At 46.8% G+C, this 23,950-nt stretch overlaps 1 protein-coding gene across 3 annotated transcripts in view; it reads left to right on the top strand.

Moving 5' to 3' along the window:
- The window catches only part of SHTN1 (shootin 1), a 93,768-nt gene extending 70,408 nt beyond the window's left edge, over positions 1–23,360 (top strand). Inside the window, exons 15-17 of one of the 3 annotated variants that reach the window (XM_028513525.2) lie at positions 2,232–2,355; positions 6,798–6,990; positions 21,625–23,360. In XM_028513525.2, the coding sequence (XP_028369326.1) occupies positions 2,232–2,355; positions 6,798–6,990; positions 21,625–21,847 (540 nt within the window). In that variant the 3' untranslated portion in view covers positions 21,848–23,360. The remainder of the gene's footprint in view (positions 1–2,231; positions 2,356–6,797; positions 6,991–21,624) is intronic. The other 2 variants (XM_028513527.2, XM_036027369.1) reach the window with 2 other exon arrangements.
- Positions 23,361–23,950: the final 590 nt, after the last annotated feature.

Genomic DNA, 23,950 nt, shown 5'->3' with positions numbered 1-23,950 from the left:
TATTGTTAAATGATCAAAGTGGTTTGAAATAGGAATAGAATATTGGTTTGGGAACTCAAAGAGCCAAGTTCAAGGTCAAGCCCCAAGGCCCTTTTCTCTGTAAGGTGAAGGAATTGTATATACCACATGGTCCCTACGTTAATTTCTGGTTCTCAGAATCTATGGTTATAATATAAATAGATTATAAAGATCATCTTGGTACTTTATTAGCTGAGCTCCTTTATCATTTTGGTTGAGAGTCATGCAGAAATTTTCCTTTCATAATTGCCTCCATGTTTAAAGTTTACTTATAAATTAGCTGAATTAACTGTATCAGTCAGCAAGTGGAGAAAAATTACGGGATTCAAGGATTCGAACCTGGGAGGAAGAGAGGGTCATTCACCACAGTTAGGAATTTGGGGAAATAATGCTGTTGTCTAAATGAAAAATTGAGAATATTGTGAAAGAGAAATTCTTCAATAAGAGATATTCATTGACTCCAGCCATTGGGAAAATCACACAGAATGTCCTTGACATTTAAACAACGTAGTACTAGTTTTATGAGTTGTTTTAATAAAAATGGCCATACCTTTTAAAAAGATGTGTTTGCATGTGATACAGCTGGTAAGTTTTTAAAAATTATAAACTGAAAATAGTTTTTCTAATACATTTTTAAAAATTAATCTAAATTGTTTTTAGTTCTGTGTTACCAGTGTTTATCCTATCTTATTCTATACCTCTTAGATGAGTAGATACGGACCTGCTTGTTAACTGTCAAATAAACCCAATAACTTTGAAATGATACAATGAGCTGTTACAGTGTTACATATAAAGTAGTTTTCCTTTGGGTGTATTTTATGAACATGTGCAGTAAAGGAAGAGCAGAAAGACGTATTTCGGGGTGGGGACGAGGAGCGGATGGGTGCTGGATTCCATTGTGGGCCCTGTGTAAGCGCTTTGCGCCTCGGTTTCGGTCGGGCACCGGCAGGGAAAGGACGCAGTCTCCTAACCTCGCTAGGCAGGCTCCTCCCAGACGGCAGGCTGCTGGTCCCTAACTGTGCTGTCAGGGGGAAGCACCTTTCTGCATAAAACAGCACAATGGCCTGTGTCACCGAAGATTTGTAATCACCTGATTTTACAAAGCTTTTTGTTTTGTAGGCTCAAGAAGAAACACGAGCTACCATGTTTAGCCAGTTAGAATTCTCGGACTCCTCAGGGAGTTGGCAGGGAACAAGGTGCGGGAGTAAGGCGGGCCTGTGCTGAGCTCAGTGCACGAAAGCCGCCTTCTTACTCTAATACCTATCGGGCAAGTTGTACCAGACGAAATGGTGTGCGTTTCTTATGAAAGAAAACGGGCCACTCGTGGTGGTGGAGTGCCAAGCCCTTACACATAGGAAGCCCCTCGGCTAGTGTTCTGCTCAGACACGGGGCCACGGAGGTGGGAAGCCACGCCTCTCCCTCCACGGCACACGTCCTGGAGCCGCCAGGGCGGGGAGCCACTGCCTGACCAGTCTCAGCAGGGGCACAGCTTTGCGGCCTCTCTTGTCCCCTTTGGCACCTCCTGGGCCCTGAGGAGCACGTTCACTGCCTCCACTGCCGGGATTCTGGAGCTCCCGTGCCGGGCCCTTCCTGGCCTCCCTGCCAGAGTCTCACCTTGCCTCTTGCACGAAGAAGCCGCACTGTGCTCAGGGCAGTGCGTCTTGGGGCGGGCCATGGAGAGCCTTCCGTGCCTCCTTCGGCCGCCACGACACCACTGTCACCCGTTGTGCAGGCAGGGTCATTCTCTCTGAAGAATCCCATTTCTCATGCTGCCCATTTCCCAGTGCCCCAAGGGTTTGGGCTCTGTAGCGCGTGGCTGTCACGTGAAAACAGCCACCTAAGGTGAGTTCGGTATATCAGTGCTCTTCTCCACACGGCGGAGCAGCACACACCAGACCTTAATCGTCGATGTGCAGGGGTGCAGGTGCCTTCCCGCCCCTGAACACTTCGTCCAGGTAGCTCGTCACGGGTGTTCTTGTCCTGGTCTTCCGACACGGGAGCCAGCATCTTACTGCATCATCGGCAGCATCTTCCTCAGTGGTCCACTGAGTGGTGAAGTGAGCCCGTTAGAGATATGTGCATACATGTAAAGTTCGTTTTATTTTCTAATTCCATTCAAATTCTGGTAACGTTGTGGTGGTTTGATTTTTATATTCTTTTGTGTATTGCATGAAGCCATTAACCTTTTTGTTTTTGTTTTGTTTTCACTTTAGGGGACACTTAACAAATCCACTAGCTCCAGAAGCTTAAAGTCCCTTGACCACACTGAGAGCAGTGAGACTGAGTTAGAGAGGATTTTGCGCCGCAGGAAGGTGACGGCAGAAGCAGACAGCAGTAGTAAGCCGGTTTGACTTCCCCGCGCTCTCTGCTTCCTCTCTGAAGCCTCTTCCTTTGAGCCCCCTTTTAACCTGAAGTTATCTTTTCAAGTGATCATTAAATTTTTTTAATGTGAACGAGAAGTATCGGATGGTCAAAGGCACTTATGGCTGTCTCATAAGTATGCTGATGTTATTTTTTTTTTATTGGCATGTGTACTTGTTTATTTGTAGGCACTCAGGCTTTTATAGATCTGGTTTTGCTTAATGCAAGATGCCCTCGCGTTAAGCAAAGACATTCAGGATGGGATTTGGCAACAATGTAGCACGGAGTACAGGCTCTGGAACTAGACTGTAAGTTCGAACCCTGGCTCTGCCGTTTACTAGCTGCTTCCCCTTACACAAGGCACCTACCTCTCTGTGCCTCAGTTTCTTCATCTATAAAGTTAGGATGCTGAAAGCATTACCCCACAGGATTATTCTAAGGATTAAGTCGGTCACTATATGGAAAGTGCTTAGCACTGTGCCTGGCAGACAGTCCACACATGATCATCAGCAGTAATAGTAGAAGTTACACATCAGCTACACAGGCAGAGAAAGCATCTCAGTCCTTCGTACCCGGCTAGTTTAGTGTCTCTGCCTGCGGATGGGAAACTCCAGCTCTGTCGCCAGCTGTGACCGTCTGAGCAAGTCTTGCACTCACCGTTGGTATTCATGTTGTGATACGCATGGATTGGATGTCAAAATTAGTTCCCACACCAACCTCGTGTGTCCATTTTTCCCCATCCACTTCATCATGGGAATTAGCAGAAACCTTTCTGAGGTTTTCTACTTGTGGCTGGGAGGCTGGCTTTGAAAAACTAAAGTAAAATTAATCCGCAACTACAGCTAATAGGCTGCATCGTTTAGACTCGGTTGAGTCAGGTCCGATCCATGTAGCCCATCGTAACGGTTTCACTTGCACTGCCGCCACGTGCACGTCAAGTTTAAGTTGCTAGAATGTTAAGGAATCGGGCGTTTGGTAATCACGCTGTAGTTTTCACACAGGGACTTAAATAATCAAGTTAACCTAGAAGCCTCATCATACCAGCCAAACCTTTTTTTTTTAAAGATTTTTTAAATTTATTTTTAGAGAGGGAAGGGAGGGAGATAGAGAGAGAGAGAGGGAAACATCAATGTGCGGTTGCTGGGGGTCATGGCCTGCAACCCAGGCACGTGCCCTGACTGGGAATCGAACCTGCGACCCTTTGGTTCGCAGCCCGCGCTCAATCCACTGAGCTACGCCAGCCAGGGTCCCAGCCAAACCTTTGTTATAAAAAGATGAAGCTTTTGTTTTCTTCTTTAAAAAAATCAGTTTTTAGTTTGGCCTGGAAGTTTTGCTGTCACTATCCTATGAGAACCCCCCTTCCCGAACCTCTCAGGAGAGTTGAGGGGTGCCATGAGAGTGTTCTTTTTCCTTAGGATTGGTTTCCCAGCATTCAGCAGCCTCTGTCATGAGTATTCATCTGGCAACTTAATCAGCGTGTGGCTTTTCCAGCGTTTCAGCCTCAATGTACTCACGTAGCCGCCGCTGATTGTGAGGTCTTTGTGGAGGCCACTGTCGGGCTCGGCCATTTGCCTGTTTTATTTTGCCACTGACCTTTTTGCTCCTGCAGAAGCACCCTGACCTCCAGCATAAACTCGGTCAGACACGAAGCACTCACTATTTCAGAGTGAGTTTTCTGTGGGAGAGACCAGGGAACATTTTCATTTTAGTCAATATGGAAATTTGAATAATTCAAAGTATAAGAGAAGGTGGGGATATGTTTTATGGGCATGGTGAGACTCTTATTTTATTGGTCATATTCCACCAATATACAGACATTTAATAAATCATTTGAGGGATGTTAGAATAAGATATCTATTCAATAGAATCACTATTTAGATAGACAATAACTTTGTAATGGCAGGATAGAGAGGATACACATACTGAGGGGAGTAACTTGTAATTGAGCAGAAATTTTATTTTGAGCTCCCTAGTAGCCAAACCAAAAAAAAAAAAGGGTGGGAAACAAACCTACAAACTCTATAATCTAGTAAAAGAAATACCTTTATAAAAAGATGGTATGGATGTTTTCCTAGCATCAAACTGGAAGAGGTACTTACCATGTAAGCCTTCTAAGGGCCATGGAATGACAAAGCAAAAATTCTAGGACAAGAGGGGATGGGTTAGGAAGCTGATGCAGCCAGCTGCATGGTGAGAACAAATGACAGAGGTGGGTTTGATACATTTGTGCCTCAGGTTCACTTGAATCTCGGGGATGTTTTTGCCACCACACACAAAGGTTTATGGGAAAGCTAAATGTGGGGTCACAGAGCACAGAAAGGAGGCATCTAAGAGAAGCAGAGGCAGCCTGAGGTTTGCAGAACTCGGGTCCCAGGTTAGTTGGTATCTGCCCCAGAGGCCTGTGAAGCACCTTTTTCTTTATAATTTTTCTTATGGACCTGACTGATACTCCCTTTGTTTACCTAGACTTGTGGCCGAGCAAACTGACATTTCAAAGAGCAGCAAGGGCCTCTTGGAAAACACTGGGCGGCTTAAGCAGGATGCAACGATAATAATAATCTTCCACATTATGCATTTTTCCGTATTTTTTGTTTGTAGGGAAAAGAAGAGCTCTAGCCCAGCTCACCCACTCCCCTGTTTAACTGGCTGCAGCCGCAGAACACGCGGTGGGCGGTGGTGCATTCAGAAGCACATCTTGCTTTTCCCTACAAGGACAGGTTGTCTAGAGTGTCCAGTGTTGCAGGCAGCAGTCATCCAAGGGCAGAACAGAGCTGCTCTGGAGCTATTCTTAAAGTCAGCTTCATGCTTACATTTTTAGGATCTTTCTTTCTTGATCTCCATGCCCTTCCCTCTCTGCCCCCACATCTCCGTGCAGCATGAGGCATCTCCACGTAACACAGGTGGGTGGGAAAGGCCTCTCCAACCCGAATACCCAGTGTCCCCAAGTTGTCCGCCCAGATGCTGCGGACGAAATCAATGAGGAAGAACAGACGCTGGTGCTTCGGGAGCTGAGGCTTGCGGCTAGATCTGAGCAGGTCTGTATCTCCTACACAGAGAAAGGCTGAAGCAGGTGCCACAGCGGAGTGGCCGAGCCATTTAAATTAGGGCTTCATTTTTGCAGTCGATGCGTTACACTGTTGTCAAAATCAGCCATATTCGTGTACAAATGAAAGAATAGAATTCCAGAGCTTTATGTCGATGAGTGATTCGCTGGCGTTTCTGGATTGCACCCACTTTGCACCACTTTCTTTTTTAGGGGATGGTCTCACATTTCTTACGGCATATCCCAATTTTGTTCTCTTTTTTTTTAAGTGTAGCTTTTTTTTAATCTCTCTTTTTTTAAGATTATATTTATTTTTAGAGAGGGATGGGAAGGAGAAAGAGAGAGAGAGAAACATCAATGTGTGGTTGCTGGGGGTTATGGCCTGCAACCCAGGCATATACCCTGGCTGGGAATCGAACATGCGATGCTTTGGTTCGCAGCCCACATTCAATCCACTGAGCTACGCCAGCCAGGGCTCCAATTCTGTCCTCTTTTGGTTAACACTTTTCCAAGTTGTCCTTGGGTTTCATTTTTAGAGGTTCTAATTTTATTTGTCCATTTGTGACTTATTTTGTAAAAATCTCTTTGTTTTAAAAGGATTCCTTTTGAAGTGTCAAGACATACTAGAATCTTGTTTTGAAAAAAAAAAAGGTCTGGGATAGTATCTTTCAAAAGATAGAAAATGAGTCACGATGGAGCTTAGCTTCAACACCAGAATTTCTAGGTTGATACGCCAATAATTTCAGTGATCAGGCCTGTTGTGGTTTTTTAAAACCTGCCCCAAAGAGCAGAAAAGTCTAACAGGTAAACAGCCAAACTCTTTGCCACTTAGTTTTTGTAATCCTGTGTCTGTATATTAACAGGAAATAAATCCACTTACTTCTCAATCACATTAAAATGAAAATGTTCATAAAAGCTGTTTAATGCTCAAGAAGCCTTCCTGAGCCTTTTTCAAAAGAGCCTTTTGACATTGTTCCATTTTGTGTTTCAAATGCAGAGCTGAGTTTGGGGAGGAATTAACTCTTAAGAGTCCACATGGTTCAAGTAGGGCTGTCAGAAAGCCATACTTAGGAGAAGAAAAGAGTTTTCACAATTGCAGCATTTTTAAGGGCTCTGGTCAGTGAGGCAACCGTGGCCTGGGGGCTTGTGGTTTCTTAAAAGTCTGTACACAATTTCTCAGCATGGTCTTGGGGTTCTGAGTAGTGCCCCCAAAGCAGAGTAAATTTCTGCTAGGAACATTTTCCAGTACGCTCTTGAAATTGTAGCAAAACTTGGCCTTTTCACTTGCGGAGGGATTTTCAGCTAATCTGTTTTTCAGTCCCATAATCAGCATCACGCAGAATTATTAAACTTGAGGTCTGTGTTTGGTTTTAAGGTCCAACCGGGATATTAGCCACCTCAGAGTCCAAATCCATGCCAGTGTTGGGTTCTGTATCCAGTGTAGCAAAAACAGCCTTGAACAAGAAAACTCTGGAGGCAGAATTCAACAGCCCGTGCGGCCCAGCACCTGAGCCGGGTGATGGGCCGTGTAAATTGGAAGGAGGCACACGTTCCAAGGTTACGTTTCAGTAAGTAATGATGCTCTTTACTAAATGGTGTGTGGAAGAATCTGGGATAACTAACTCGTGGGTTACTCTGCTTTATTTCTCTTTGGAGAGGTTTTGATTTGGCTAGCCAATGAGTATCCTTCCTTCCTTCCTTCCTTCCTTCCTTCCTTCCTTCCTTCCTTCCTTCCTTCCTTCCTTCCTTCGCTGAGCCAGCTTTTGATTCCAGGCTCTTAGCTTTGAGGTCTGATTCCCATCCAAAGCGGATATGTGTGAAGGAATCTCTGCCCCTTGACTGGGTTGGTAATGAGGTTCTTCTTCTGCATGAAGGTTGGCTTGGGTAACAATTATTTGGCATCAGAAGACAATCCTTCTTTCAAGATTAAATGCTTACATCATCCCTCTTAATGGTTCCTGAGGAGCTGAGGAAGATACTAGATCTTTCAGAAGAACTAGACCCTCAAACGTACTTTGAAGGGTACCTTATTTTCTGGTCCTCACTTAAAGGCGAGCCTTAATATTTCTCTGTCCCGAGAATGAAAACCTACCGTGTGAAGGTCTATCTCTATAGACTAGCTTGAAAGTGACACTTTGTCACAGTTAATCCGGCTATTGAATGTGTTTCCGACAGAGCTGGTAGAGGATCAGTTTGTTTTATAACAATGGCGGGCTCTTTTTGGAAATTAGTCTAGTTTTGCTTTAGTTCCCTTGCCAGAACGTCAGGGGGTTTGTCACCTGAAGAAAAGGAAGAGGTGAGACAAATCAGATCAGCCGATGGTAATTGTAATCATGGTTAATTAAACCTCTGATTTCCTGTTCTATCGGGAGAGAAAGAACCCCTCTTTGTGCCTCTACCTGTCTTAGTTTAAAAGGTGAAACCTGGACAAATGAAGTCGAAATTCAATTTAGATCTATTTTTGCCAACTGGTATTTTCTTCCATTCTTGCATTTCTCATTGGTACTATTAACTTTTTTTTCCCCCTCTTTTGGAATGAATGGCCTCCTTTGCTGACTTACAGTTTTATCTAATTCCATTGTGCTTCAAGGCACACTTCCTCCTGCAGTCACGTGCTGCTTTTGACTGCAGTCACTCAAACAGCCCTGACAGAAAGATGATCTATATTCATTCTTCATCTTTCCTGTTAGATTTGTTTAACATCTAATTGGACGTCAGCAATCGGGCTACATTGGAACCAATATCCAGACACAAAAGCAATTTGGCGGAGACAAGTTGGTTTCCGAGAGATGCTTCGCTGTGTGTGTATAGATTTTTTTTCCCTTTACCATTTTCCACAGATAATCTTAATCAGAAAATACTGCAACTCCTTCTTCCTTTTGTCTGCCTTTTATTCTCCAAAAGTAAGTGGAAATTACATTCCCAAGAAAGGAAATGAAATAATTGCAGGCCCAAGGTCTGCAGAACGTGTTGAATCGACAGTGAAAAGGATCCGTGTGTTGGCAGACACAGTTGTTAGAATCCATAAAGGCCTCCGCGAGGCTTAATTTATTTCTCATCTTGCTTGTTCAATGACTGCTCAAGAGACACATTTCAATTTAATTTATCTACTTAAGGCGCTAATACAAATACTCTGTGCTGCTGTATTAACTTCCCAACTTTGTAACCTAATGCTTGATTATTCCGTTCTTGACATTCTGCAGCTGCAATAGCCAAAGCCATGCGTTTTCATAGAAGAAAGCCATTTAACAAAGAAGAGTGCCTTTCTGAAAAATCGGTTTAAGGACCATTAGACTCTCCAGAGGAACCCGAGTATTTTGTGTGCGTGCATGGTAACTATTCACTTCATTCGTGGTTCAACCTGGCTTTTCCATGAGGGAAAGAAGTTTAACATAATTTAGTTATAGGTAAGCTGTAAAAGTAAAAACTCATGGGATGTGCCGGGATTCCCTGAAACCAGCCTCGCTGCCAGGAATGAAAAGGATTGTTTTCAGGACTGTTTCTGACTGTCGCTAACTAGTACGTTTACTCCGTTTCACAAACCGTAAGGTAGGGGCAAACCACATCGTCTTGTCTCATAGACGTGAATTGTCCAAGCACTTGGAAGTTGGATCAGCAGTTAAAAGTGAAATGTTTCCTTTGCTTTTTAAAACAGTCTTTGCACTCTGGTAATTGCGTCTTTATATTGATCTGTAGAGAGACTACAAAGTGTTTTAGGTGAGTGGCACTGTTGGCTCTTGACAGGGAATCAAGGTCAAGGAGTTAATCACAGTAGCCTCTAGTACTTACATTATCTCACACACACACACACACACACAGACACACACACACCGGTCCCTTCCAGTCTTACCCTCCCTTCCTCCCTCCTCTCTGGCCTCTCCGCCCAGGTTTGGGTCCACTCTTGCCCTTTACTTTAAATGCTGTACCCTCTGCCCGGAATGTCTTTTCCCCAAGTTATATGACCTCCTGTCTCAACCTCCACCATTTCTTTGCTCAATGTCATCTTTTAAAGGAGGCCCACCCCTACCACCCTATTTAAAATTGTAACTCATCTGCCTCTAAACTTTGGTTCCTCCTTAACCGGCTCCGTTTTTTCCCCACAGCAGTTATCTTCCAGTATACTGTGTGCTTGGTGTATTATGCCTAATGCTTATCCTGTCTGTCCCTGCTCGGATGGAAGCTCCGTGAGGGTAGGAGTTCTTTTGTTTTGTTTTCTTCCCAGGCATATCTCAAACACCTGGAAAAAAGTTCTTGCCTTATGGTAGGCTCTCAGGAAATATTTGTTGAATAAATGAACAGCATGAGTGCATTTTTTAGTATCAACAAAACAGCAGAATATCAATTCATTAAAATACTCGATTACCCAGCATCCCCCATGGCTCAGCGGTTACACAGATTCATAAGCCAGATGTTAGAGACTTTCATCTGTTGGTTTTGGTTGGCTTGTCTGGTTTTTCAAACATTTTTTAAATGCCCAGGAGTCATTTAGATCCAGCTCAGTCTTGCACACCTTCTGCATCTTTGTACTGAAACAAGATCAAGTTATCAGCCGCAGCGGAATGCCCCTTGTAGAACAAGGACTCAGGTATGCTCACCCGATTGGCCTCAGGTAGGCGGGAAAGTTTGCTAATCTACTAAAAAACATCTTAAAGTAAGAGTAGAAGCAAAGATGTTTTCTGCATAAGATCTCTGCTTAACCAGAAAATTAGTTACTGTCAAGCTATTCCTAGAAATTTTTTTAATTTTAATAAATCCCTAAAATGGACATATATACGTGTATTCCAAATAATGGAGTTGACTCCCGTCTGGCAAATTTAGAGCCAGAGGTACATACAGTCCGTGGATTTATTTCCTCAGGACCTGTGAGAAGGCAGGAGACACCAGTAACAAATACTTAATTACAAGGATTAATTAAAATGAACATTTTCGTCACCAGCCTAAGCAAGGCAAGGTGCTTTTTGAAGACAAAGAAGGAAAAGATAATCAGGACTCGGAAAAGCCCAGTTGCTTCTGTTTTGATGATAGTGTTAGAAATATTCGCGTGCTATTAATTATTTCTAATAACCGTATACCATCTAGTAACAATCTCTTAAACCAAGCAGTGAATCTGAAGTCATTCATCTTGGTGGGTTAGAATTCCGACGAGAATGAAGCTCACAGCCTCCCCCGACGGTCTGAGAGGTAAAGAGCTGGCCAAAGCAGATGCACAGCAGAAACCTGGGTTGCTTTCACGCTCCCTCCCGTGGGCCTAGGCTAATCCGACAGTCAGAGTGTAGTAAGACTCACTGATTCAAGCTAATCTCAATGGGTGGGATGTTGAATCTAAAACGGAGAGCATTCCGGATCCTAGAATTTCTTTAAAGGTAACTGTTTTCTTACTTTCGGACAGCTACAGTACCTGGACACAGGCTGGATGTCGCCAGGGTCAGAAAGACCGGAATGGTGTATGTTTCCACCAGTAAAAGCCTGTAGACTGGGCAGGGCAGTGACAAGGATGGGCAGTGTGGTCCGTGTTCTAAACCCACACCTGTCCTTAGACGCACAGGGTGGCAAGCAGATGGGGCTATTTCCAGAACCAAATTCTACAGTCAGGTAGCCTAGGTGGGGTTCTGACCTTGTGGTTGCTATTTAGTGTCTCTGTGACCCTGAGAAAGCTACTTCATCCATGACTCTGTTTCCTAATCTGTACAGTGAGGGTAGCGATGCCTACCTTGTAGGGTTGTCTTGTAAATTAGATAATCTCTGAAATGTATTTCCATGAACTCCTATTCCACCTCATGTTAAAATGATAGTGCTGAGCCATTACTATGTAATCAGGGACTAAAGTTAGAGTTGGAAGCTTAGGTACTGGACCCCCGGGTTATTGACTTGGCCAGTTTCCTTGGGGAAGTCATGTGACCTCTCTGTTTTGTTTTTGTGGTGGTTTTTTTCGGACCTAAAACTGAGGCAGGTAGATCAGGTATTCTCCAGGGTCCCTTTCAGCTCTGGAACCCCCATAATCCCTCACTAACGTGGTTGCTTGGTAAAAAAAAGTGCACAGTTAAGGTAAAGAACAAGAGTTAAGTATATATATGTTCTACCCGCCACACGTCTCTCCATACGTTAAAACACACACAAGCCCAGAAATGTAAGATACCGGGTTTTTAAATGGCATCATTGGAACTTACAAACCCAAAGCAAAATGACTGTGACCCTTCGGAGAGCTACTCACTCATTCCAGCCCCGTCACTGTGGCCCCAGATGCCTTTGGCCCCTTCGGATTAGAAATACCTGATCACGGACGGTATGATGGGGTGAGTGGGTGAAATGTGGAGTGACTGAGAGCCACTCCACTGGTCGTAGAACCCTGAGAGCCAGCGTCAGTGTTCACTGTGGTCAAACCGTGACACGGCTCATTTTAACCCCCAATGCGTGTTCAACATGCGCATATGTTTCCAAGCGACGTAGGGTTTGGAACGTGGATGCGGTTTTTGGGAATAGCTGTGAGTTTTGCCACCATTGCAGATAGTTTTAAATGTGATGCAGACATGCCTCCCAAGCACAGGTGCAGGAAAGTACCGTGTGGATTCAGCCAGGTCAAAGCTCCTCGGTGCCAAGCCTGATTCTCCTTTTACTCCCGTGGCTAGTTTCAGAGCCACACCTGCGGGGCCCTAGGTGAATGCGTAACTAGGAAGCGGATATTTCAGAGACAAACGTAGGTTGAACAAGAAGTGACAAATGCAGTGCACCTAGATCTGAGTAGAAGTGTCTTCCGTTTTAATCCTTGGAACATGGTAGCTCTGTGTTCCTGAGACAGGTGAAGTGGATTGGGAACACATTTTGAGGGTAAAAGCTGACATTTTACTATATGTGTTTTCTCTTTTGGCTAACATTTTGTTACTCTTCATCAGTATTTATTCATGTAGATCCACAGACGACACCACCCACGCGAGAGGAAATGTGTCTGGGTTGCGGGCGGCAGGGCATCCGTGTGGGTCGTAGGTGGAGGCTGTGGGGAATGGAGCCGGTGTCTGGCGTGGAAGTTCGGGGTTTTGGAATTGGCTTCTGTGACGTTTTGTTGTAGTTCCTGTAGTTGACTAGCGTTTATGAAAGCCAGGTACTTTCCTGAATAGTTGTAATTCTCCCAGATGTACAGAATGGACATACCTCCATTTTAAAGATCGAAAACTGAGGCTCAGTGAGGTGAACGAGTTGCCCAAAATTCTATTCCTAATCAGTAGTTGGGTCAGAGTTCATTTGAACCTATTTATTCTGTCTCCAGAGCCCATGCTTTTGAACTAGAGCGTACTGCGTTGAGTGTGTTAAACCTTGAGGAATGGAGGGAAGACAGTGACCTTGAGGTTTCTTCTACAGAAAGCACTGAGGCCACAGGGAAAGCCTCCATCAGCCCTGCGGTGCTCACACCCGGCCCCACCCCCCCAGCTCACACATGGGCACTGCCGCCCCGGCACCCGGCTCTCTCCCTCTGCCTAAGGGTAACCCAAGAGATTAACATTTCTCTTGCCGAGGGGAGGAAGTGTTTCCTAGTGAAACAAAGAATTCTGAAAGGAGAGCCCGTCTGAATTAACACGAAGATTTAAAGAGTACTCAGACAGAAATTATTTTACTGTTTTTCATGTCAGACGTCCAACAAAGGGGCAGTGTTTCACAAGTAAACTCTGGAAATTACCGTATCAGAACACCAGCCTAAGCTACTTTAGTCTTCGGCGTAAATTTAATGTACACATTTTTAAATGTAATGGCATTTCAGAACACTGAAGAATAGTTTATTCCCAGAAGTCAAACACCTTTACAAAAACACCTCTGTCATTGGATGATATAATACAATAATCTGTCATTGGATGATATAGTACAATAATATAGGGCTGTACGTATCGCTGCAAATCCTGTTGTTTCGTACAGTCTACAGCCAGGATAAATTTTGTTGTTATAGTCACTTTAATGCTCTACCTCAAGAGGTTGATTACCAGCCAGCTCCTTGATGTTTTGCTTAGTGTCCGTGGGTCATCTTATGTTAGGACAGCTCTGTTATAAATTGAGCGGGACGAGGGGGCCTTCAGCGTGGAGCAGATTTTAAGAGTCCTGCATCACAATCAGGCAGCGGTCCAAGAGTACCTTATCTTCTTGCCCTCTGGCTTTTTTGACTCATAATATCTGGATGCGGCCCTACTTGTCGGTGATGAGCTTTATTCATTCTTGTTCACTTTTTTTTATTGGTTACTTTCAGGAAGGTGAATGTCTCGCTGACAGTTTCAACTAAATAAAGCAGCCAACCTCAAAGGTGATTTTTCATTACCTCTAGTTACAGTACTTCTATGAAACTCTGCTGCAAAGGTGAGAATCCCTTTGAATGTGAGCTTAGGATCCACTGTCATTGGTGCCATTGGAGTGGTTTCATAGCTGTGTCCGGTCTCTCCGTCGTCCTCAGAGAGGCTTTTAAGCCGCAGTCGCCAGAGACCCGCCCAGTCAACACTTCCCTAGTTCATCATACTGCTCTTCACGCCCAGGTCTCCCCAGAACTTCGAGCTTTGTCGGGCTCTTTTAGATTTCCCTTTTAACTACCAGATCGGCAGCTAGCTTGCCTGTTTTGTTTGGGAGGTCAGAGCAGGTCACATTGTGCCCTGGAAGAGTTTAGAAAACAACAACAGCAAAAAACCATGTAGCAATTACAGGGCTTCAGTTTCAATAGGAAAATGTCCGTTTCCAATGAAACCATTTTTGTTTTAATTTGCATTTAATTTCTAGTTATAGTATCTCTGAATACATGTGACTTTTGGCCCCACAGAGATTTATTTTTGTAGAGTTCATCTCGTCGGAGCCATTAACTGAATACCAAGGGTAGCTGATAAAAGAAATTTTAGATGTCTCTGGGTTAGTGCGATTAGTCAGACATTTCTGTGAGGGAAAATAATGGAATTGCCTTTCAGAGGGTTTTGAATTAAAAGTAAGATTGATTTCATCGCCGTTTGACCTCGAACTGGCCTCTTCAGTTTTGCTTCATTATTTCCGGTGGGAAACTAATGCAGAAAAATGACATTGAAAAGCACTGCTCTTTTGGACTGGAGCTAGAAAATCGGCGCCTTTGATACGCGTTACCAAACAGCAGCGGAGATTCTTAACTTACTTTCAGGGAAACTCGGCTTAAATTATTCTCTCCCATATTGATCTCAGCTAGAAATTCGTTTGGCTGGTCGTGGAACTGTTCCCTGAGAGAAGTTGGGTTCGACAATCAGAACAGAACGGTTCCTTCAGCCCCCAGGGTGGAAGAGGGTGCGTTTTCTTTCAGCAGTCCCACCGCCAGCCTTTCCCCGCCCCCGCCTCTCCTCCTTTCTCCCCTTCTCTGTGTGAGTGTGCACGAGGGTGTGTGTGCGTGTGTGCACACTGCGGAGGGGAGACTGGAGGGCACCTTCCCTGTCCTTCGTAGACATTTGTTTCTGACAAGAGACTACCAGCCAGCAGAAGGAACTGCGTGGAAGTTACCGCTTAATCTGGTGCTCTCAGACAATTAAAGGATTTTGTCTGCCCTCAACTGCAGTCTTGGTGCCGCTGAATTGTGTGCTGACACTGCAGGAAACGGCTCTGCCCGGCAAAGCGCGGCCACAAAGCCGCTCCCTGTGCGCCTGCACACGGGCCATTAGGTTTGAACAACACAATTAGCAGACAACTGGATGTTCTGGAAGTTGAGATCCCCTCACTTAGTCTTTTCTTCCTGCCCCCCAAGGAGTGACCCTGTGGACTGCCCGGAAGATCCGCCGGGCACTTTGTCCCCCGCGTGTTCCGAGCCGCTGTGCCGACAGCGGCGTCTTCCAGGTTCGTGGTGGAGGCTGCGTCGCACCTGGCGTTCACGTGCTGCCGCGTACATCTCAGGATGCCTGTGAAAGTCGCAGTCCTCCCCAGCAATTGATTGCCTTCTAACATGCGCCTCCAGTGGCAAAGGCCTGTGATGTTAAGGGACTCAGCGTAAGATCTGTCACTTCTGCATAGAGAAGCACGCAGCTTTCAGTGCTCTGTAAAATTTTAAAAAGCATCACTCAGTAGCCTCTGCAGGGTTTGTGTTCCCCCGTGTTTGCATGTAGTGGAGTATTTATTCAAGCAGAAGTAGCTGACTAAAACTTAAATACAACTTCAGACTTAAGGACACATTGACCTTACTCCTGACACCCCATCAACACGTTTCGTCTGAAATACACTTCGTCGTGTAACTGGATGGAGCAGCTCACCGAATTCTTCGTGACTTCCCATCTTAAAGGAGAGCTTAAAGTGTGCAGTCTTTACCGAGTTAAAGATGCTGTTCTGGAAACTTAGAACGGAAATGGCGAGCGCTCGGGGCTCGGCCCCTTTTTGAGGAGCCCGTGTCACCCGTGGTCGTTTTGCGGAAGACTCCGCGTCTCTTAAAATACTTCTCTTCCGCAATAGTCCCTTTTAATAGTTGGGATCCGAGTGGATTTTTCACGGTGACGGAACGTTGTGCAAAATCACAAAAAAACCCCTGGAAAGTGGCCCCCAAAATGTGTTAACACATTTCAGAATCTTTGCCTGACCTAAAACTTAGTGAGTTCACGCGCCATCCGTGGTTGATTTTGCTGGTGAGACCGGTCCCGGCCGCTGCGCCTGCGTGGGCCAGTGTCGTCGGAGCCCGTGTCCACGGCCCGGCCTCCAGGACAGGAACAGAGAGCTGGGCCCAGGCTTTGCGCACGGTCTGCGGCGTCACCCCGCACGGGGATGCCCGCGCTGCCGTCACTGCCCTGCGCAGACGCAGAGGGTTGCCCCCACCGTCGTCACCTGTTAGAGAGGAATTCTCGCTCATCCTGAGGGCAGACCCCCGTCCAGAAGCTGCTGTCGGGTTTGCAGCCACGGCAGCCCGCTGTTGTTCCCAGTGCTTTGTCAGGGTGTAAAATTGCATCTGGTCTCCCCCTCGCACAGAAGCTGACCCACACGGACAAACTCATTTATTCTCGGAGCTCAGATGGAGTTTGAAAAAAGTACCCAAAGCCAAAAGAAATTAGCTTTGTTCTACTTGCATTCAATTTAAAAGCCTTCCAATTGGTAATAATATAGGAAATGTCCTTTTATGCTTTGAAAGTCTATTTGGGGGAATTTTAGACAAGTGTTATCAAGATCTCCTGAAAAGCAGGGTGTCTGAGAGAAACAACAAAAACGACCTCCATGGCGAAGCCACTGCCGTGGGCCGCTGTTGTGACCGGAGAAAGGGCTGGGGGCGGGGGCGGAGGTGGGGGCGGGGGAGAGCACAAGGGAAAATAGAGCACGGACTTCCTTTTTGGAGTTTTCCCAGGAAACTACTTTATGAAGACGAATTTGAATCTTTCCGTTTTCTGCCCTTGAAGGTGGTAACTGTGATTGCAGCCTTACCCATTTTCCTTGTAAATGAAACGGAGTGCAGACCGTCCGGCTGTGCATCACGCTTGGACAGCTGCCACCGACTAATGCAGGCGTCCCACTGGGAGACCGGGGAAGGACTATACTTTGATTCACCAGATTGTGTTAAATAGTCCAGCTGTTGCGATTTGAAAGATAGTTACCTCAGAAGTGAAATAGAAATGAACTTGGCATTTATGCCTCGAGCCATTTTTACACTGTTTGGCAATCAGCTTTTCAGAGGTAGCATTTTATAAAATAACTCTCACCGCTTAAAAGTTTCATTCACTGTAATGTTCAAAATGTCCCACCTTTATATTATCAGTAAAATTAAGCTTGAGTGATATGTAGAATTTGCATGAAATAAGCATTTCCCCCTCATTTCATGAGCTTTGATTGCATTCAATTGAGCTCAGAACCACGTCGATTAGGGCTCTTTGGGGCATTAGTTAATTTGAATTGCAGCCGCAACGGTAGCTAGAATGTTGTTGGAACATAATTGGAACGTGGAAAGTTGATTTTGAAAGGAATTTCATTGAATGCAAACAATGATGTGCTTTTTAAAAAATTAGAATGCTACATTTTCTCCTCATAATACAGTCTGAGAAATCACCGAGTCCTTCAGAGAGTTCCGCTCTGGCAGTACTGTTTGCAGTTGTTGCGGTTCTTCCGGTACCAGTCCAGTTGGGAGTCAAGTCTTTCCTTCCATCGGCAGATGGCCTCACCCATCCCCGGCCCACTCTCTGGCCCTCTTGCAGCTGAGGACACGTCGCCGGTCTCCGGAAGGGCACCCAGCTCTCCGAAAGGTCGTGCTTGCACGACCAGGCTTCTAGGTAGCGTAGCAGACATTGGCATATCGTCTCCTAGCTTTTATTTTGTTTTTGCCTTTTCTCGTTGTCTTGAAACAGCCCTTGGGCAGATGATCTAAAATGACCTGTGAGAATATCTATCTATTTGAATAGATTGTAAATGACTACTGGTCCGTGGTGGTAAGAAAAAATATATGTATTGGACAGGAAATCAGGACTCCACAATTTTAGCCCTGTTGTCTGCTGTTCACAAGTTGCACGCCCCAGGACATCGTTTCACACCCGTCTTTGGTGTCTTCATTTGACGGATGAAAAGGGGTTGGTGATCCCTGTCACCTTGACCGTCCCTGATGTTACTCTTACTCTGTCTGACCCGTAAATCCCAAGGTTACTTGGAGATTTTGCAGGATGCAGGAGGTCTGCCGTACTTTTCGGTGAGTGCTGAATTTGAATTCCTAGTTTGTGGTCATTGCCTTTAGCTGCAGAATTCAAGTAGAAAGACTGACCAGAATACCATACCTATCGGATTCCTGTTGGACTGTTGCATTTGAGTGCCTGGATTTTTTGCCTTGGGGGAGAAACTTCAGATTTAACCTCCTCAAGGCCGCCGCTGCAGTTGCCAAGAGCAGGAGCCTGGGCTCCTGGCAGTGTTCCTGGTGGGGCAATCTCGCCTTTTGCATAGATGGGAGTGCAGCTGGAATGAAGCCTGGGAGGAAGGCTCCTCATTCCAGAGGGCACCCTGGGCCGCTGCCCGTGGGAAACAGGAATGGACCCGATGTCAACCCAAGAGGAACCACTGATACAGGTCACAGAGGGAAAAAATGAAGTAAAATAAAAAACAAGGGTAGCTTGAAGGGATGGACTTTCTGTTTACATATCAGAAAGATGCCTCCAAAATCAGGCGTTTGCAGAAAGAAATGATCAAACCTGCCAGAATTAGCCTGTGGCATCATCATTTTTTAGGAGAAGATGCCTTTGGCGAGCAGCGTGGTGCCGTGGGAAAGCAGGCGCACGGCGTTAGAGCTCCCGGTGGTCGCTGAGGCTCTGCCACTGCTGAGCTGTGAGTTCCGGCCAGGCCCTGCCCCTCTCCAAACGCCATTCTCCTCATCTGTAAAAGGACAGGTTGGGCCAGATGGTCACCGTGGCCCCTTTTAGTCTTAACCCACCGGGGTCCCAAGTCAGTGCTCACCAACCTCGAGAAGCTCGTTACTCCGACTCGCAGTGCCCAGGTTCGGAGACGTCGCCCACTGTGCCAAGTTCAGTGCTAACCGACAGAGGAGCTCTCCCACTGCAGCCCCGGGTGATTCAATAGTAGATTAATCTGCAGTGGAGAAGCTTGCTCCAAGAAAGAGGAAGGATTCTCTGGACCAAGCCAATTCCAGGACAGTTTCAGCCCGACAATACGAGGTTTCCGAGTGTTCGGTTCAGTCGGCACTCAGTTGTTGCTGCTGTGAAGCCCCAAGAGCACTTCCTGCAACTGTCCGGCCTCCCACTGGTGAAGAAGGCTTTCCTAGGATGGGTCCAGCACCCCTTCACCTGCAGACACATGTGGGCGTGGAACCCTCCTCACTAGTTCTGCAGAAGTGGTCAAGGTCGGTATGGGCTGATGGAATTTGCTCACCTCGAATGATATAAATACTCCTTCGCTTGCTTAGCGCAGGCTGGCTGGCTTATGTACAGTGAGCTCGAACCCAGGGTGGTGGAGACAGACTGGTGGCTTGAGCCGCAGGCTCCGTGGCTTTGGCTGCAGCAACCAGCTAGGCTGGAGCTTCACTTCCTAGAATTCCCTTGTCCAGTGTTGCTTCTCCGTTAGGGAAGCCGCACGAGAATTCTGCATGAGATCGAGAAGGCGGAAGTCACGTAGTAGCCTTTTATTTTAATACTCTGAAGGTTCATGCTGCTCCAGTTCACGCATGTTGTCACCTAGTTGGCATGTGGCCGCAGCTGGCCCTCGGTTTCTCCAGCCTCTCCAGTGCCAGGCCAGGTGCATGCGCATTTCCGAGAGGAAGGACCCCGGCTTATCCAGCAGGTGCTCTGCATATCGGATGTGGAGCCTCCGAGAGAGCACTGGCTTGTGTGCCGCCTCCGGCCACTTTTCAGGCTGCCGGAGCTGCTGGCCTCGGGCCCAGCATCAGCTGCAGAGGCAGCAGCCTGAGACAGACGGCCTAACAGCTCCCTCCACTGCCTGGGGTCGCACTCCTGTGGTTAACCCCTCCGTCAGTTGCAGGGGTGGGTTTCTCTGACCACGCCCCGCTGGGTAAGGCCTTTCAGGTGTTTCCTGGTTCAGAGAAAGTCAAACCAGGGGAACTATAGCCCATTCTGATTCCCAGAGTAGAGTAACAGACATCACGAGAAGTGGATCCTCAGGCAAGGTAAGATGCGCAGTGTCTTGGTGATTTCTAATGACAAGGGCATTGCCCAGTCGAGAATCTGTCCTCACGATAGCCTAGCCTGGTCACCCCTTGGCTTTACCATCTCCAAGGAAGATAGAGTTCTGCTTCAGTCACTCAGCGACGGTAGCTCGTCACACAGCATAACCAGATAGCCAGGCGGAGCGGCTTTCCCAGTTTGGGTGGATCTCATAGCACTGGCTGGGCAGTGACACAGCTGCGGTTGTTGGGGTGGAGGGTTTCGTACCTGTGGTGGCTGTGCGGGCCGTTTCCTCTTAGTGGTTGATCATTTGTCCTGTTGTTCTTGTCGTGTCAGAGAGACTTCAGACCCGCTCACACCCGAGCCTTGGTTCCTGCCCATTCCTCATGAGGCTTTCACACAGTTAATCAGTATGCGCTCATTCGCTCACTCCACAGACGGGTCTGTGCTAGGTGCTAGCTGGCGTACACCTGTGGACAAAGCTGAACGGTCCGGTTTTGGGGCCGCTTGCACTGTATTTGCACAGTGTTTACCTATAACTGCAGTAAGTCCAACAAGGGACAGTGGGGAGTATTGAGATGTACGAGAGCGTCCGGCCGGCAGATCTGACCTGCTCCCAGAGTCAGGGAGGGGGAGCAGAAACCAGCTCCAGGTAAGGGGCTGGTAGAACCGTGGGCAGAGCCCGGCATCCAGAGGTGGGCGGGGGCGTGCTGGCTCATGGTGCACATCCCGGCATTTACCGAGAAGAGCAGATAAGCCTGAATGGCCCCGGCCCTGCCCACTACCCACCCCTCGACCCTCAGGCACCAGGGCGGCAGCCCAGGACCTTCGGGTGGTGGCTCCCGACCATGATTCGGGGGGAGGAGGTGCCGACTGCCTGGTTTCCTGACGCCCGGCGTGCGTGTTCCGGGACGTCCCCCTGCACGAGGACGTTGCCACCCCCTCAGCTGGCAGAGCAGTAGCTTCTGCATCCGAAGAGAGGGCAGGAAAGCCTCGGTGGGAAAAGAAACAGCATCTGCAATTCCACCAGAGATTTCTCCAGAAACACGATTCTTTTTAGAAAAGGTTTATGGTAACTTAGCATTTTAGCTGATTCCCTGGGTTCTCCCATCGGCCCTTGCTCCTCCCCTCGCCTCCATTTCTGACCACATTTCTCCTCGCGCCTCGGTTGTCCGTCAGTGGTGAGGGTGATGTGCTTCCCTCGTCCATCCGGGCAGTCCCCGCAGGGCTAAGCTGCAACCACATGTGTCCAGGGACGCGAGGCAGGGCGTTAACCGGCCCCTGCGGGCTAAGCGAAGGCGGGGCAGGAGTCGGGGCTCCGGCATTGGGGAGGTCTGCCCGTGTCCCTGAGCTTTGCACTTCCTGCGAGGAGCATGCCATGAAGCAGGTAGGTGCATTTGGCTTTTTAACACTCCTGTGGTGAACTGCTCTGACTTTTCCCGCCTTCTTCCTTCTGACCTTGTGCTCCTAATATGTAATCTAATAGCTTCACTTTTGTAAATGGCTGGCACCTCAAAGACCACTTTGTGCATGTTGCTTAAACTGAAAACGTGTGGGGTCTTTTGTTCGTCTGAATTCAGGAATACGAAAGAAGTGTTTTTTTTCTCTCTCTGCTGTTAATTTTTCATTGACCTGCTCATCCCCTAGGCCTCCCAGTAGCACCGGATGGAGGAGACAGGACGTCGGCAGTGAAAAACGAGCTAAGCCGGTTGTAGTTTTAGATCCTGTTTCCACACGTGAACCCCAAACCAAAGACCAGGTTGCTGCGCAAGATCCAACTCGGCGTGAGGATGATGAAGGCGACGTGAAACCAGAACACAAAGAAGACAGTGCTGAAAGACTGAGAGACACAGACAGCTCCAGCTGCTGACCCGGAGCCCAGGAGGCTGGCGCATTCAGAAGTCCTTTCCAACACGCACGGGCGTCGTCCCGGCGTGTGGGCGAGGGCTGCGGACTTTCTGCTCTTACCGCCGTATTCAGACGAGAGGTTCTTTCCCGACGTCACTTTTATAAGTAGTTCACCTATACAAATAAGTAAGCTGTTTAGCAAATTGCACATGCCGTGTAGTTTTCTTAAATATTTATAGGGATAAGGTTTTTTTTTTCTAATTACTGTATTAAGTGTGACTTTTTTTTAGAAGGGTACAAACAATTCAGAGGTTGCTATTTTTTTAGTTAATGTGCATACCACTATTGAAATGTAATGCTGGAAGTTTGCAGTGCTGTGGACAATTGCATAAACAGGATGAATATCTTAAGATGATTTTAAAAGCCCCCAAGTAAGCTTCTTTTTGGATCTGGCCCTCTTGATGGAGAAACGGCAGTGGCATGGGAATTGTGAGGCGCTGTGGCATACGGATTACCTTCTAGGATACACCGAGATAAACGTAAAATTCAGAGGCTGGCACCAAACCAGTAGTCCCTCAGTCAGTGTTAATTAATTACACACGCTGTTCCCTGCGGGATGAACACTACCTGCTGCTGATGGGGTCCAGAGCCTCCCGAGGGCTTTGGTGGGCGTGCTCTGCTGGCCGGAATGCGGCATTGGGGTGACGCTCCAATCCTTGACTTCAGGAGAGTGCCACGCGCTGTGTGCTGAGGTCACCGGGTTTTCCCGTGCACCGATGCGGCGCAAGCACCGTGTTTTCTCACAGCGCTCGTTTTCTCGCTTCACTGCTGTTCTACATTACACGGTTTTGTTGTTAGGTTTTGTTTTGTTTTGTTTTTTGGTAAGAAATTAAGTGGTAGTTAGTCTCTAAAAATACAACGTTTCAGTCTACCACAGTGAATAAATAGAAATGTAATCAGGGATTTAAAAAAAAAACAACAACAAACTTATGCAGCATTGCAAAGTCGATTGTTTCAAAATTGATGTTTATTTAAAATAAGTGGTAATGTGCTTGAATGCATTATTTTATGACAGTGATTCAGTAATGGTAATTTTACTATTAAAGAAAGTGAAAGGTTTCGTTTTGTTAGCAGAGCTCAGCATGTAGCTGTCAGGTGTTTCTCAGCGAAGGGCGGAAGAAAATGATCGTCATAATTGCAGTAGTTGTATTGTAGTTTTTTTTTGCACGTGTGCTAAGCATAGGCTTCAAGGGGTGGGTAGGCAGGTGAATGTGCTTCCTAAGTTTGGAGATAATTATCCTTCTGTAGGTTCGTTCTGCTTGCCTGTTTCATGTTCTTCCCGTGATGATTTGACAGTTACCAGTTTACTCCTGGGAAATTAAAATGTCATGTTTTCAACTGTAACTTTCCCCAACTGAATAATACTGCTCTGTGGTACTCTCCCTACCGACCGCATTAATTCACTTGAACAAGTTTTGTTATGCTGTGATTTGAACTCTCCTCACCACACTTATTAAAAAAAAAAACACCAACAGCATCTCATTAAAGGTCACTTGTGGTTATTGACATTTTTGGTTTAGGTCCCCAAATTCAACATTCTTTAAAAAAAAATTATGTGAGCATTGATAACTTTAGCGACCTTTTTTATTGTTGTTCAAGTACAGCTGTCTCCATTTCCCCTCACCCCTGCCTCTCCCCCCACCCGCCCCCACCTCCCACCCTCGATCCTGTTCCCTTTGGCTTTGTCTGTGTGTACTCCTCGTTTCTTCCTGCCCTCCCCCTTCCTGTGTCCGTCCTCAGCCCACTGAGATGCACTGCGCACATTTAGGGATGTAAGGATGCGTGCTCTCATTCCCTGTTTCATCATGCACTGAACAGACCGGTGCTGTTGTAAGAGTGCCATCGCTTCCCGGCTGAGGAGTGAGCCCCAGCGGGGGGGGGGGGGGGGGGGGGGGGGTAGCGAGGCCGGCCGCAGTCAATGCCGGCAGGGCAGCCGGAAGGAGCATTCTTTGAGCCGCGTGCTTTCCTCCACCGTGATCACATCCCTTGAAACTAATCGGATACGTTTGATGTAGGATTTCACTTGCCTTTCTCTGCCTACAGTTTTCCCTCGTTCACATCAGTT

Source organism: Phyllostomus discolor, chromosome 5 (assembly GCF_004126475.2).
Source record: "Phyllostomus discolor isolate MPI-MPIP mPhyDis1 chromosome 5, mPhyDis1.pri.v3, whole genome shotgun sequence".
In the NCBI taxonomy this organism is placed as follows: Eukaryota; Metazoa; Chordata; class Mammalia; order Chiroptera; family Phyllostomidae; genus Phyllostomus; species Phyllostomus discolor.
This window is presented reverse-complemented; position numbering and strand designations above follow the sequence as displayed.